This window comes from Cebus imitator, unplaced genomic scaffold (genome assembly GCF_001604975.1).
Source record: "Cebus imitator isolate Cc_AM_T3 unplaced genomic scaffold, Cebus_imitator-1.0 Scaffold332, whole genome shotgun sequence".
NCBI classification, from domain to species: Eukaryota; Metazoa; Chordata; class Mammalia; order Primates; family Cebidae; genus Cebus; species Cebus imitator.
The window spans coordinates 2,455,580-2,469,899 of record NW_016107647.1 but is presented as its reverse complement, the minus strand read 5'-3'; the positions used below and the strand labels follow the sequence as shown (position 1 = coordinate 2,469,899).

General features: G+C 49.7%; 1 protein-coding gene across 1 annotated transcript in view; it reads left to right on the top strand.

Moving 5' to 3' along the window:
• Positions 1-14,320, top strand: part of LOC108286944 (intraflagellar transport protein 122 homolog) — a 77,950-nt gene that overhangs the window by 41,617 nt on the left and 22,013 nt on the right. The window contains exons 15-19 of the mRNA XM_037730144.1: positions 615-690; positions 1,318-1,466; positions 4,674-4,814; positions 8,256-8,309; positions 11,564-11,786. Coding sequence (XP_037586072.1) covers positions 615-690; positions 1,318-1,466; positions 4,674-4,814; positions 8,256-8,309; positions 11,564-11,786 — 643 coding nt within the window. The remainder of the gene's footprint in view (positions 1-614; positions 691-1,317; positions 1,467-4,673; positions 4,815-8,255; positions 8,310-11,563; positions 11,787-14,320) is intronic.

Below are 14,320 nucleotides of genomic sequence, written 5' to 3'. Positions count from 1 at the left end.
TGTGTTCGAGAAAGAAGGGGAAAGAGAGGACGAGTGGGTGGGTGGTGAGGCCTGAGGTCTGTGAGCCAATAAGGGAGCATGGGACTCTGCACAAGCCTCCTGAACTAGGAGGAGGCCAGAACAGAAATGAGGTGCTGAAGTGTGGAGCCACAGAACGGGGGAGGGCAGAACCGCAGACAGGAGGCTGAGATTGACCTCCCGAGTGTGGGCCGGCCTCTCCTCCACCTCCTGCACCCCACACGGATGGTGCTCACTGTAGGACTGCCATAAAACAGAGACGCGCACCAGCAAGAAGCTTCAGCCCTCAGCATCCCATCCTCAGGACAGAATCACTCCTAAACATGTTGGAATACATCTGCTTAGAGCTTTTTATGTGTATATATAATATATGCATAATATGCAATTAGGAGCATGTGATTTCATAAGAACATTTTCAAACCAAAGTGAAATTGCACTGCAAATACAGTTTCATGACTTTCATCTGCATAAGTATTGCTACCTATAGATGGACCCTCAGATTTCATGTATTCCCTGAGGCTGGCCTGTAAACAGGACTTCTCATCCCCTTCCTTTATGGCCATCTTCTCATCTCACCTCACATTCCATTATGGCAGCCCCATCACTGTCTAGAAGTGCTGGCGGTAAACTGGTCATCTGGCCTGTTCACTCAGCATGTTCTCCTGAAGCATGGTTCTATGTCAGTAAGTGTTCTTATCCAGTATGGCAAAATGCTAAGGTAATTACAGACTCACATAAGTTGTAGGAAATAGTACAGAGATCCCTTATATCCTTTGCCCAGTTTCCCCCAATGGTAACACTGTGCAAAGCTCTAGGACTATCATCCCACCCATGTCAGCATGTGTAACCTCCCCCCACAGTCATGGCACTGAACACGGCCACCACCACAAGGTGTCTGGTATTGCATTGCCCTTTTACAGCCAGCTCCCCTCCCTCCTGCCCAGGCCCCCCTGCCTTGTATTTACGGCTGCATTTTATCCTGATTCATGGATATTCCACAGCTTTCTTTACCAGTCCTACTGGGTGTGTTTGCTGCTTACAGACTTTTTGTATGGTAAATAGCAGGACTTTCTAGCTAAGGCCTTGCATCTGTCCCAACTTGGCGCCTTGGCATAAATTCCTAGAATTGAAATTGCTGGGTCCAAGTGTGTGTACGTTTGAAAGATTTTTAGGGAAATTTCCAGGTTTCCCTTCCACTAGGCTCTGTCAGTTAGTGTCTTTCCCCACACAACTCAGCTTCAGGCTAGAGTCCATTTCTTCTTCTAAGCCCATGATACTCTCAAAACTCATAACTACAAGACTTACTGGGGAAATGCCCATCATCCATGCCTGACACAGAGCAGCTATTCAAGAAACGTTCGTGGAATTCAGCTCTGAGGCAAAAGAGAAGACCAGAAAGCAAGAGGAAGAAGGAAATGAGGTGGGTGGAAGTGGCAGCAGGACAAGAGGCATGAACCGCTTACTGGACTGCGTCCTCACCATCCTTGTCTACCCTGTCACAAACCCACACACCACATCCACCAGGAACTTGCTCTTCCTCAGTTGTACCAAACCGGCTTGCTTATTAAAAGGTTTTCTCCCTTGGCCGGGCGCGGTGGCTCAAGCCTGTAATCCCAGCACTTTGGGAGGCCGAGGCGGGTGGATCACGAGGTCAAGAGATCGAGACCATCCTGGTCAACATGGTGAAACCCCGTCTCTACTAAAAATACAAAAAATTAGCTGGGCATGGTGGTGCGTGCCTGTAATCCCAGCTACTCAGGAGGCTGAGGCAGGAGAATTGCCTGAACCCAGGAGACGGAGGTTGCGGTGAGCCGAGATCGTGCCATTGCACTCCAGCCTGGGTAACATGAGTGAAACTCCGTCTCAAAAAAAAAATAAATAAATAAATAAAAGGTTTTCTCCCAAGATTGCCATCCTGACCTCAAAAATAAATGCAGTTTGCTGCTTCTTGACTGTAGCCAGCCAAGAGGAGCCAGAGGGTAGGCCTGGGGCTTCCTCTGCCCGGACTTTAAGGTTCAGCAGCAAAGTCTTGCTGGCTACACCAAGCCCATCCTGCTGACACAGCTGGTCAGGACTGCCAAGGGTTAGGAAAAGCATTCTCAAGACAAAGGCTATTCATCTCTCGCCCTGCCTCTGGCCATCCTGTGGTTTTGGCCCGGAGAGGTGGGAGAAAGCATCAGACCCAGTCTTGGAATTTTTGGTTTCCTTTAGAAATTTACATTGTCTTGTGCAAGAACTGGTTTGTTGGCGCTGCCAAGTAAGACAATGAGTCCTAGGAGGGCTTCTCAAGGCAATGGTGACTTCATGTTTGGAATGAAACAGCAAGATAAAGTATAGCTCAGAGGGTATTTGTTCGGTGAGTCTATTTTTAAAACTCCACTAAAATTGTACCTCCCAAGTAAGGCCAAGTGTTAGCCATCCGTCATATGCTCAGCTGTGTTATGCCTGTCTGATTGCCTGTCCCACTCAGGGCATTCAGCATGGCAAGCAGTTGTGCGGTTCAAGGAAGGAGCACCGGCCTTCGGTCCTGACTCTGCCACCTCAAGCAGCTGTAACTAGAGCAACTCATGTCACTCTTTGGGGGCTCATTTTCTTTTCTGCGAAATGGGATTAATTATACTCATCTTTCAGGTTTTGTCAAGCCCAATTTCTTTTATTATTTCTCCTAATTACTGACTCATAAAATAGCAAAAACCACAAAACACAACTAAATTGCAACAGGCTGTACTTAACTAACAGACTTTAGAAAGGAAAGCTCATTGTGTGCTTAGAGAAAAGCTTTCAGGAGTTTGAGAAAACTTCCAGGAGATGGTGAAACTTGATCTGAGCCCTGAGAGGTCTGGAAAGGAAGAGTGGAGCAGGGAATCTTTTCAAACAAAGGGAAAGGTGGGGGTAGGAACAAGACTAGAGAGCCTGGGAGATGGTGAGGAGCGCTGGTACTGAGAAAATACAGTGAAGGTAATGACCACACCTGTGTTTTGCCCAGCGCTTCATCATTTTTGGAGACGTCTCTCCTTTGCCCACAGTAGCCTGAGCTGGGCAGGGCATTTAAACAGAAGTTGGATTTAGCTTTCGGTCCTTACTCTATCACCTCAAGCAGCTGTAACTAGGGCAACTCATTTCACTCTTTGGGTGACTTTTCACAAAAAGTCACCAGCCTAGGATGTAGCTGAGCCTGGCCTGGGTTCTAGGTCACCTGCTCCCTAGCCTGTGTCTGCTGCCCCCGCAAAAGGAGCATTTAAGGTGCCGATGAGGAGAGATGGCATGGTGGGAAAGATAAACACTCAGGAGCAACCGCGTATTGCTTTAAGAGTAGACAGACTCAAAATGAAAAAAAAAAAAATTCTTCAACTCTAAAGCTAAAAAATGAGATCAGAAATTTCAAAGACAAAAGCCACAAATGGAGAAAACAGTACTTCAAGCTCCACATTTGGGAACCATTAGCACAGAGGTCCTGGCTGATTGCTCTTTGCTGCCCAGGAAGCCAGGAGAGATGCCGTACCTGAAGCACAGTGACTGGCCTAAAACAAGGGCAAGGCCTTTCCTGTTAAAGACGTTCTGGCCCAACTCAGACTCATTCTCAGGCCTGCATATGCTCACACGTATAAACATATACACACGCACACATGTGGGAGGAAGGGGCACAGAACCTGGAGTCCAGTCCAGGTTGTACAGATGCTAGGCTCATATTTCTTATTTTGTACACTAGTAGGATCCCTTCCCCTATCTATGGGAAGCTCCAGCCTGAGGTTCTCCATTTGCCAGCTGTATCATGCATGGGACAGGTCAGTTGTCCTGTCTGAGTCTCGGTCTCCTGGGCTGTAGCCAGGGAGAAATAATGCCTACTACACAGGGCTGTGGGGACAGCCCAGACCTTTATAAACCTAAGAAAGAGAAGCTGTTAGGAACTGTTCACGACATTCACAGCAAGGCAACCCTATCTCCTAGGAAGACATTGGTCCCAGTACAGGGAGCAGGACACTTGTTTCCAGAGGCTTCCAGAGTAACTCGGAGCAAACCACTTACCTTTCTTGGAATCAGTCCCTAGAAGAAGAGGCTGTCCCAGACCCTTCCTCCCAGGAAATGATTCATTCTGTCAGCAAACATAGACTAGGGGGCCTGCTGAGGGAGGCCGGTACAACCCACTACTGCTCATGGGCTGTGCAGGGCCTGGCTGTGGGCACAGGCCTGTAACTGCAGCACAAGCTGAGATCTGGACAAAGGGCAGAGGAAGCTGAGAGTCCTTCCCCTGGGTAGGGGCTTGAGGGGCCCAGGAGGACTCTCCAGAAGAGGTGACATTTCAACAAGGCCTTGAAAGTCGTATATGTATTTTCCAGAGGGAGAGTGGGGAGGGGTGAGGCTGACATCCTGTGATGGGCAGGCCCACAGGTGGGAAGGAGGAGAAGATGGGCAGAGAGCTTGTGCTGTGGCGCACAGTGGCCTGGCCATGAGAGGGGTGCAGGACGGAGCACAGAGGGTGGGCTGGACAGGCTGGGCAGGGTGCTGATTGACAGCTGCAGGGCAGCTCTGCAGGCATGGGTAATTGCATGGGTCATTGTCACACACATCTAGAGACAGGAGGGATCTGTATGAATCTGGCTTTTTCCATGGCTCTGAAAACAGTCTTCTTTCTTTCCCTTGCTGAAATCCTGCAGTCTGCTCCCATGTACCAGTACCTGGATAGGAAAATGTTCAAGGAAGCCTACCAGATTGCTTGCTTGGGTGTGACAGACACTGATTGGCGCGAGCTGGCCATGGAAGCACTAGAAGGTTTAGATTTTGAAACATCAAAGAAGGTAAGCATCTAGTCAGCAGGAGCTGGAGTCTGGTCCTTGAGGGGTCCCTTAAGAAGGCAGACGGGGATCCAGGTGCGTGGAGAGGCCATAGACTGCAGCAGCCTCTGGAGTGAGGCTGACCTGGGCTTGGATCTCAGCTCAGCCACCTCCTCACTGTGGGCCTGGGCAGGTGACACCTTTTCTAAGACTGCTTCTCTGTAGACGTAGGGAGATGATAGGCCTCATCCTCACAAAGCTGTGAGGATCGAGTGGGAAGATGCCTATCAAGCCTGACTCAGGAGCAGCATCTCATAGATTCTGGCTGTCACTCTTATTAGCTGTTATCTATGGGAAGCACCTGGCTAGTAGCCTGGCACATCAGAGGCACTCCGTAAATGGTGGCTTTTCTTATCAGTGTAATCACTGGCCATGTATTACACAATGCTGCTTTCCTTAGCATCCGCCAGCTAAGGTGGGAGAGATGGTCAGGGTCTCCGATTCTGACAGCAATGTGGGCACTTCCCATGTACCTTCATGGCGGGATTCATGGACTTGATTCGTTGTGTCCTTTCCTGGCCTAGTCTATGAAAACTAAGAGATGGCTGAAAACATCTGACCCCTTTCTGCACATGAGGAAAAGCCCAGGTATGTTCCTGAGCTGTGTTTCCGTCTAGAACCTGAGATGGAGGAAGGAATGGCTTCCACCCCCCTCTCCCCTACCCCTTCCCTCTTTATCTCCCTATAGTCAATCAGTGAGCTGCTTATTTTGTCCATACTACTGGGTGATATTGAAGGAGTGGCAAAGAGGGATGTGATGCCTGCCTCGGGTTAGGTCAAGACTTGTAGGCGTGAAGAGAACGGAGACTGGACCAGACCAGGACTCAGAAGCCTGGCTGAGAACCAGCTGCCACGTAAGGGGCTCTGGGACCTCAGGCCAGCTGCTTCCCTCGGAGCCCCAGTCCTCCCAGTTGTGAAATGGGGGTGGTGAGAACGCCTGCGGCAGTCCTGAGTCTTCACTGAGACGTTGTAAAGGGGAATTTAAAGCAGGGATGGTTGTACAGATGCTAGCCATTACTAAACAAGGGAAGTGATGGTTGTGTAACAATGATCTAGATTATATTTTCAGATGTCCTCAGTGTAGTCAAGTGGAGATGGAGGAGGCTGTAAGACTTGAGAGGAGGGAGGAGGCATCTCCCTGGAGGGAGCTTCCCTCTCCTGCCCCACCCAGAAGTGCCAGCAGGGAGTAGGAAGAAGACAAATCCTTAGAACAGAAAGGATTGTAATAAAGCCACAAGGTTTTATATAAGTGTTTATTGATTCATACACACACACACACACACACACACACACACACACACACACACACATTTGTTTAAATATTGATACGGGGACTCACTATGTTGCCTAGGCTGCTGGAACTCCTGGGCTTAAGCAGTCCTCTTGCCTCAGCTTCCCAAAGTGCTGGGATTACAGGTATAACCCACCACACCTGGCCAGATTTATTATATATATGGTGTATACCTGTTGTGTACAACATGATGTTCTGAAAAATCTGCATGATGTTGAAGATAGGCTAGAAGTTGCTATTTCATCTAAATCCCGAATTCCTGGCCTTTCTTTCCTCTGTGCCAGGCACTCAGGCTCACCAGCTTGTACAGGGTGGTTCCTAGTGATGGACTGCCATCCCCACTAGATGGCAGAGAAGAGCTGCTGAGCTCCCCCCAGGCCCTGAGCAGAGCTTCAGGTGCCTCCCTGTTCCCAGGCTGCCCTCTGCTGAGCCCATTCAGAGGCCTTGTGACTCTGACCAAGCACCCTGACCCTGCAGGATGTGTCAGTGTTGAAAGCATTCAGAAACAGATTTCTTAGTGGACAAATTCTAGACTCCAGCACAGCTGAGCTATAGCTAGAAAGACCATTGAAAGGGTGTCACTAGCAGGCCCCTTTCCACAAAGAAGGTGGCTGGAGCCCAGAGGCAGGGAAGAAATAGGCTCAGAGCAAGGACTGAGACCCCGAACGCTCCTTTCCCTCTTGGCCACTGTGCTGGGCTTTGCGGGTTGCCCTCTCTAGGTGCTTTAAGGAAACCCAGAGCTAGAGGGTGGTGTGTAAAACCTGCAGCTTGGGGCATAGGCAGTTTTAGCCCTCTGTCCTTAGGCCCATGTGATGACAACATTGCCCTTTTCTACGGATTCCTCTTCACAAACACTTGTTTGCCAGGTTCCGACTCTGATGCCTCACTTGACACTGCCTCCTGCCCCTGCCCATGCTCAGATGGTTCATCCGTGTTCTCCAGGCATCTGCTTCATACTCAGAGAGCTCTTAGCTGGAGGAGGTGTCATGATCTGTTGAATTGGCCAGCCTCCCCTGTTAGAATGTGGGCCTTTGAATTGTGGAGGGGGACAGGGGCCAAGACATGTTTCTCCCTGGGTCCTCAGCCTCTGACAGGAAGCCGGGCCTGTGGGATGAAAAGATGAAGTCACATTTCGGCGATCCACAAGTAGCCAGAGGCTGGGGCCTCACTCATCTCCCGAGGTCTTTTTAGGAGGGAGGATGCCGTGCCACTGAGGGTTGCTCTGCACATTTGATTCAAAGGGCTCCAGAGCCACTGCCTCCTTCAGGCACAGGTCAGCCAGTTCTGAATGGGGCAACGTAAAGAAGTACAGCTGCTAGAAATGGTGACAGCAAAGCCACCTGAAAATGGCCTGACCTGGTGGCTGGTGCTCCTCCATACCCTGTGCAGAACCTGAAAGCCACAATGCTAGCTTAGCTAACAGCAGTCTGCCTGTTCCTCAGAAACTTCTAGAAGTCCATGAGTTAAAGTCTCTGGTTTTACTGTGAGTTCAAGGCAAGGGCTGCCATTAGAGGATTTTGCCTTTATGTAGAGTTTGCCTTCCATGGACTTGGGATTCATTCCCTTCCCCTCCACCTTCTTCCGAATCTCTCTTTATGCCCTCTAAGCTTCCCCTCCTCTGCTCCCTCTGCAGTACCGGGGGCTCTGGGTCCCCTGTGTCTGTGGCACCACTGGGTAGGCATAGCTGTCCCCTGCATTCTACCCATGTCGCCAAGATGTGCAGGCAGCCTCAGCAGTCTGTGCATCTCGCCCGCTCCTGCTCTGATGCTGCCTGCACCCCAAACCCAGAGGGTCCGACCAGCTTGTTCTTCTTTGGGTCAAGAGTCTCCCAAAGAGGCACCGCCACAGACTGTGGCATCACGGTTTTGTTTTACGTGATCCCAAAATGACTGATGCAACTGGGTTGCCTGCTATTCTTTGCATGGTCCCGTCCCAGGGATAAAGCCGTGCCTCACTGGGTGGTATAATCCCTGCCATGATGCGTAACCCGTGCTTGCTCTCTCCTCTCCTTACTGGCTCACTGTCTAGATAGAGCTGACTTCCCAGCCCCAGCCGGTCACCCAGTTTTGAAGCCAAGAAGGCGGCTGATTTGATTCTTTATTGCTTCTCCACAGGCCTTCATCAGAGTACAAGACCTCCGATACTTAGAGCTCATCAGCAGCATTGAGGTAAAAGACGAAGCATTCTTCCTTCCAAAGAAGGCATACTTGGGGTTCATGTTTTAGCGGGAACCCTTCTAGCAGGCAAGAGCCCTGAGAAGATGGAGTAAATCTCACTGGCATCCAGACCATAGCCTTGCTGCGGTGACAGAGTGGCCGCACAGGGGAGACAGCAGCGGGAAGTGTGAGCTGTCGCATGGCAGCTGGGTGAGGCACATGAGTTCCACATCTCTCCAGGCTTGGGTTTCTTGTCTGTGAAAAGGGATGGGACGGGACCTTTGTCGCAGGCTGCCATGAGGATTCAGTAGGTTCTCGGGAACTGGTTTGCATCCTCATGGTGGCAGATAGCTAGTCACCATCCTCCGAGACACACAAGTCATCTGCTAGTGTTGCAGGAGTTTCCCAAATGCACATGAGGTGAGCTCCACCCCCAGAAATGGACCTGGGGAGTGAGGCCCACGGTTCTGAACTGAGTGCCTCAGAGCTCTGGAGCAACCTCCAGCCTTGCTGTTCCTGGCTGAGAATACTGGCCTTGTCATCCCAACCCAATAGGCCTGCAGTGGGAAAGGAAGCTGGTTGTAGGTTCACCATTTGCTAGGTGGTGGGAGACACTGTGCTATTTTTTAATTTTTTGAAACAGGGTCTCACTCTGTTCCCCAGGCTGGAGTACAGCAGCACGATCATAGCTTACTGCAGCCTAGACCTCCCAGACTCAAATGATCCTCCCACCTCAGCCTCCCAAGTAGCTGGGATCACATGCACATGCCATCCGCCTTATTAATTTTCTGTACTTTTTGCACAGTCAGGGTTTTGCCATGTTGCCCAGGCCGGTTTCAAATTCCTCGGCTCAAGCCGTTAGCCCACCTTAGCCTCCCAAAGTGTTAGCGTTACAGACTTGAGCTACCACGCCCGGCCTTTGGACACTGTTCGTAATTTCTGTGTATCTTAATGCTGTCTGGCTGTGTGTAAAAAGCTGTACACATTTTTTTCTCCTGAACAGATTTATCGGAGGGTATGGGAATGTGAGATACATTTGAATTCCCGGTTGGCAACTGAGGAAATCAGCAAATGTCTTGTCTCTCATTCAGTTGTGCGTAATAAACACCTGTCATGGGTCAACCCTTGTGCCGAGCTCAGTGGGCACAGAGCTGAGGAGAGAGACGCCTGCAGGAGCTCACAGCCCGCTGAGCCTCATAAGCTGCCCTGTGTTGAGTCTGCTGTGTGCCCCACGCGTGACCCATGCGGGTGCTGTTGTAGATCCTCAGGTTAACTGGATGAGGCAGGTCCTGTTGCTCTCCATATTCCATGCAGGAGGAAGCTAAGGCTCAGTGAGGCTATGCCATATTCCCACGGGTCCATAGCCAAAAGCTTAGTGGATTTCAAGCCCAGGCTGTTTTCTAAGCTCATGTTGTCAGCCACGTACCCTCCCCACCTGCGAGTCAAGAGGGGTGTCTGTGTGTTCTGGGGTTTACCTACCTGCGTGCTAATGGGCTTGTTCAGAGCCATTGCCCGAAATGCCCAGTGCTCCTGACTCTCCCTTGTAAATCAGCTGGCTGGGATCCAGGGGTCTTCACCTGAAACCAAGGAGGATAATTTTTCTGTCTACAAAAGTAACTGGGTGCTGTGGGGTCTAACTATTATTAGTCACTTACCAAGGTCAAAATGTCTGCTGCTCCTCATGTGCTATGAGCTGGGAAGTAGGTTAAACTCCTAAGATTGTCTCTTAAAAAAAAAAAACGAAGTGCCTTCAAGTGAGCTCCACGTTGACTGCCTGCGGCCTTAGTTGCACACATCTGGGTGCTCAGCATAATTGCAGAGAACTGTGGATCCTCAGGAGGTACCTTTTGGATAGGGAGATGTCCCTGTCCTGCTGACAGGGGGAAAGAACCTGCCCATGGTGACGTGTACTTGGCGAGTACGATGGATTGTTTTTATTCATTATGGTGACATCCTGGACTCATTTTCATGCCTAGTAAAACTGTTTTTGTTTGGTTTGGTTTGGTGTGGTTTGGGTTTTTTGCAGGGATAGTCTTGCTATATTGACCAGGCTGGTTTTGAAGTCCTGGGTTCATGTGATCCTCTTGCCACAGCCTCCCAAAGTGTAGGGATCACAGGCATCAGTCATCATGTCCCTCCAAAATATTATATCTCACTGCAAGATTTTAATTCATTTTCAACTACTAGGAGCTAGTCTGTCTGATGAGCCTGAGCGTGTGCAGGTTTTTAGAATGATGATTTCTGTCAGTGTGGAAGCATGTTGCCTCCAGCTGTTAAAACTTTCACCAGCTTGTCTAAGAGCTTGATTCAATGTCTCATCGTCCTCTGATATGCTACTCTTGCTAGAAAACAAGCAAAAGGAAACTGCTGGGGCTCAGGGCTTGGGTGCTAATGACTGTTTCCAAATACTCAAGCTGTAGACAAGTGAATGTTTCCTGACACAGAAGGAAGAAGTGTGCAGGATACTCCTCTTTATCCTCAGTTCTGCTAAGGGGTGTGTGTGTGTGTGTGTGTGTGTGTGTGTGTGTGTGTGTGTGTATTGTTGGGGACATCACTTGCTTCAGAAGACAGTATTGTGTGATACAAGGAATATCTGGAGTCAAACAGAACTGTGTCCTAATGCCAGCTCTGTCTGACCCTGACCTGTTCCTCCTCTTGTGTCTCAGCGTCCTTCATTCTAATACTTGGGTAGTGAGACCTATCCTGAGGGTCACTGAGAGGAATAAAGGGGCCATGTGTGTATAAGGTATATACCCAGAACCTAGTGGATGTCAGCATGTGGGATTTCTTACCTTCTCTTTAGAAGTAGGGACACAGTAAGACTTGTCATCCTATCTTATTGATCTCTCTCTTGGGCGAAACCCTAAACATTCTCCTGCTCTGTTATCCTCATGAGCCACAACTCAGCCAAACCAGGCCTGTGGATTTGGGAGATCCTCAGGGGTCTCAAAAGAGTCAGGAGCACACGCTGTCCAGACTATTCTGTCTTAGCCTTGGAATACACAGGAAAACAACCCTGAGGAATTTCCATTAAACAAACAAAGGTTTTCATCTTTTTTTGATCTTTGCTTGTCTGGTAAAAACCTGCTTTTGTTGTCAGGCGTTCCCAGCGGAAACCTAGGGAGAGACGCAACAGCCAGGAGCAAGCCCAGGTTCCAGTAGGAAGGCCCAGGGGGCTCACTGGAAATAGCCACATGTAACCTTTGTGAAGGCTGCTTCCTGCCCATGGCTGCAGAGGCCATTTCCTGTGCTTCTAATTTTTCCAGGAGAGGAAGAAGCGGGGAGAGACCAACAATGACCTGTTTCTGGCAGATGTGTTTTCCTACGAGGGGAAGTTCCATGAGGCCGCCAAACTGTACAAGAGGAGTGGGCAGGAGAACCTCGCACTTGAAATGTACACCGATCTCCGCATGTTTGAGTATGCTAAGGTAATCCACCCCATCCCGGGCCCAAGCTCTGGCTTGGAGCCCACTGGTGTTCCCACCTGCAGTGTCCAAGTTGTTTCCCCCAAGAGTGTTGCAGAAGAAAACTAGCAATGGCCTCAGAAAGGATGTGGGGAAACGGGTAAACAAAGGACCCCTCTACAGCCACTGGTTGAAACTCACCTAAAACTGACCTTTAAGGCTGACACCAAAGGGGCAGAGTATTGCAGTTCAGACCTTCGTCAGCAGCAGAGATGGATGTCTGTGGGTCTGCACCAGCACGATCCCTTCATTGAGTCGAGGGCTCAGGGCTTCAGGGCAGTCTCCCACAAATTCTCTCAATCCTTGTCAGGAGCCGCTAAGAATCGGTGTCTTCAGGTGGGAGCCGGTGCTGCCAGTCATACGGGACAATGTGGTGCACGCCAGCCACGTTTCCCTAAGTGCCTGCCAATTGTCCAGGGCTTCGCACTGGGCTTCTGGAAAGTCAGGCAGAGCCTCCGCCCTCCCGTGTTAGTCCTGCGTGCCTCACACCTGGCAGCTGCAGAGTGGCTAGTATGTGGTTGCAGTGGGTGATGGCAGAGATTCCCTTTTGCGTTGGGATAGCCCCCATGAACCCTAGTCCCCAGCAGAGCTGGGCCTTTGAAGGCAGGTGTGGGAGAGGAGCGTTCCAGACCGGGCTCCTGATGGCTTCTGTGGGAACGAGTTGTACTACGGAGCCCAGATCAGTCAAGACATTTGCAGTTCAGTCTAAGCAAGGTTCAAAAAGGCTTGGGTGCATTGAGCAATGATTTTCTTCCTTCCACAGAGGGGCTTTGTTAACCTGCCTTTTCTGGGAGTCTCAGAAGTGGCTCTCAGTATGTGATGGTGACTCATTAGCCACAACCCATGAGTGGCTACTAATGGTAATTCTCCAGCTCACAAGTTCAGGATGGAAAGTCTTCCCCACTTTTGTCTGCTTTTCTATTCCTGAAGATGGCTGTGCTCTTCCACTATCTGTTTGATCCTGGGGCTGAAGGTGATGTTGCCCGGGACTTATTGCTCATCGGCAGCTGGACGAGCTTCTGGGCGCCAGCCTGTCTTTTCACCTTAGTGATTTCTTCACTTTGTACCTGAGACCCAGGGAGTTCAGGCACCCTCTGCTGTTTCTCTGTCACCTTTTCTGCACTCTCCCACACCCCACCACAGACAAGTAGAAGATTTCATAACACATCCGTACTGAGATCACCTGAGGCAGTGCATCTCTGCTTCTGGGGATAACAAAATTTTAACTCAGGATGAACCCTTAAGTGATCAAAACCCTGGGGGTAGAATTTAGGCTTAGGGATCTCCGAAGCTTCCTCATGGAGGCCGTTGTGGTGCAGTAGAAAATGCCTGGCCAGGCCGGGCGTGGGGGTTCAAGCCTGTAATCCTAACACTTTGGGAGGATGAAGTGCGTAGATTGCTTGAGCTCAGGAGGTTGAGACCAGCCTGGGGAACATCTGCTGGTGCTCAGAAGTGGCTGACCCCACTTCTGCCCCTGCTCTAAGGCCTCTGCTTATACTCTGGTGGGCTTCATGTGCCCACAGCCTCTCACTAGAACTGTAGCCCATTTACACACTCCATCTGCTCCATCTCTCTATGAAGGTAAATACTCTGGGACTTGTTTTTGGGTTTAGTTTTTGATCTTTATTCCAAAAATGCAAGAAATTCTCTACCAAAAATGCAAAAAGTTAGCTGGTTCCTATATTCCCAGCTCCTGAGAGGGAGACTGAGGTGGGAGGATTGCTTGAGCCCCAGAGGTAGAGGTTGCAATGAGCCAAGATCGCACCACTGCCCTCCAGCCTGGGGAACAGAGCAAGACCCATGTCAAAGATAAATAAGAAAATGCCTAGCCTTGGTGCCCCAGAGCTGGTGTGCGTGTGGGTTCTTCCTGTGGGGTGACCTGGAGAAAGGCTCTTCAGTTTTCCAAGCTTCCCTTTCCTTCTCAGATGGTAATAGCCACAGCTCAGTTAAGCCTTGAGATTTGCACAGAATAATGTATAGGAAAGCATATTACAAATGCCAAGCTGTAGAAAGATTAAGGAGATGAGAGGTGCCACATGTGACCACAGAGTGGATCTTCAGACCTCTCTCCTTGGCTGGCCCCACTTTTGCCCCTGCTCTGAGGCCCCTCCTTTCACTCTGGTGGGTTTTCTGTGCCCACAGCCTCTCACTGGAACTGCAGCCCATTTATATATTCCATCTGCTCCGTCTTCTAGGAAGGTAAATACTCTGGGACTTGTTTTTGGTTTTAGTTTTTGATCACTATTCCAAGTAGGTTGGTTCCATTTCAATCCCCCCTGCCCCCACCCAGTAGTCTGAATTTGAGAAATGTGTACATACACATTATGTGGGGGGTGGGGGAGATCCAGTGCTGATTAACATGGCATGTTTTTGTTTACTTGAAAATTGCTTCCCAAGATTCAATCTGGTTTTCAGAAAATTTTTAAATTACATTCCCACGTACAAATAAATTGTATGCTTTCCGGATAAGTGACATGTTTATATGGTGATAAAGGGAATTATAATGCTCTTAACTCTTATGTAGTATGTTCTTATCAAAATCACCAAGCATGAGAACAC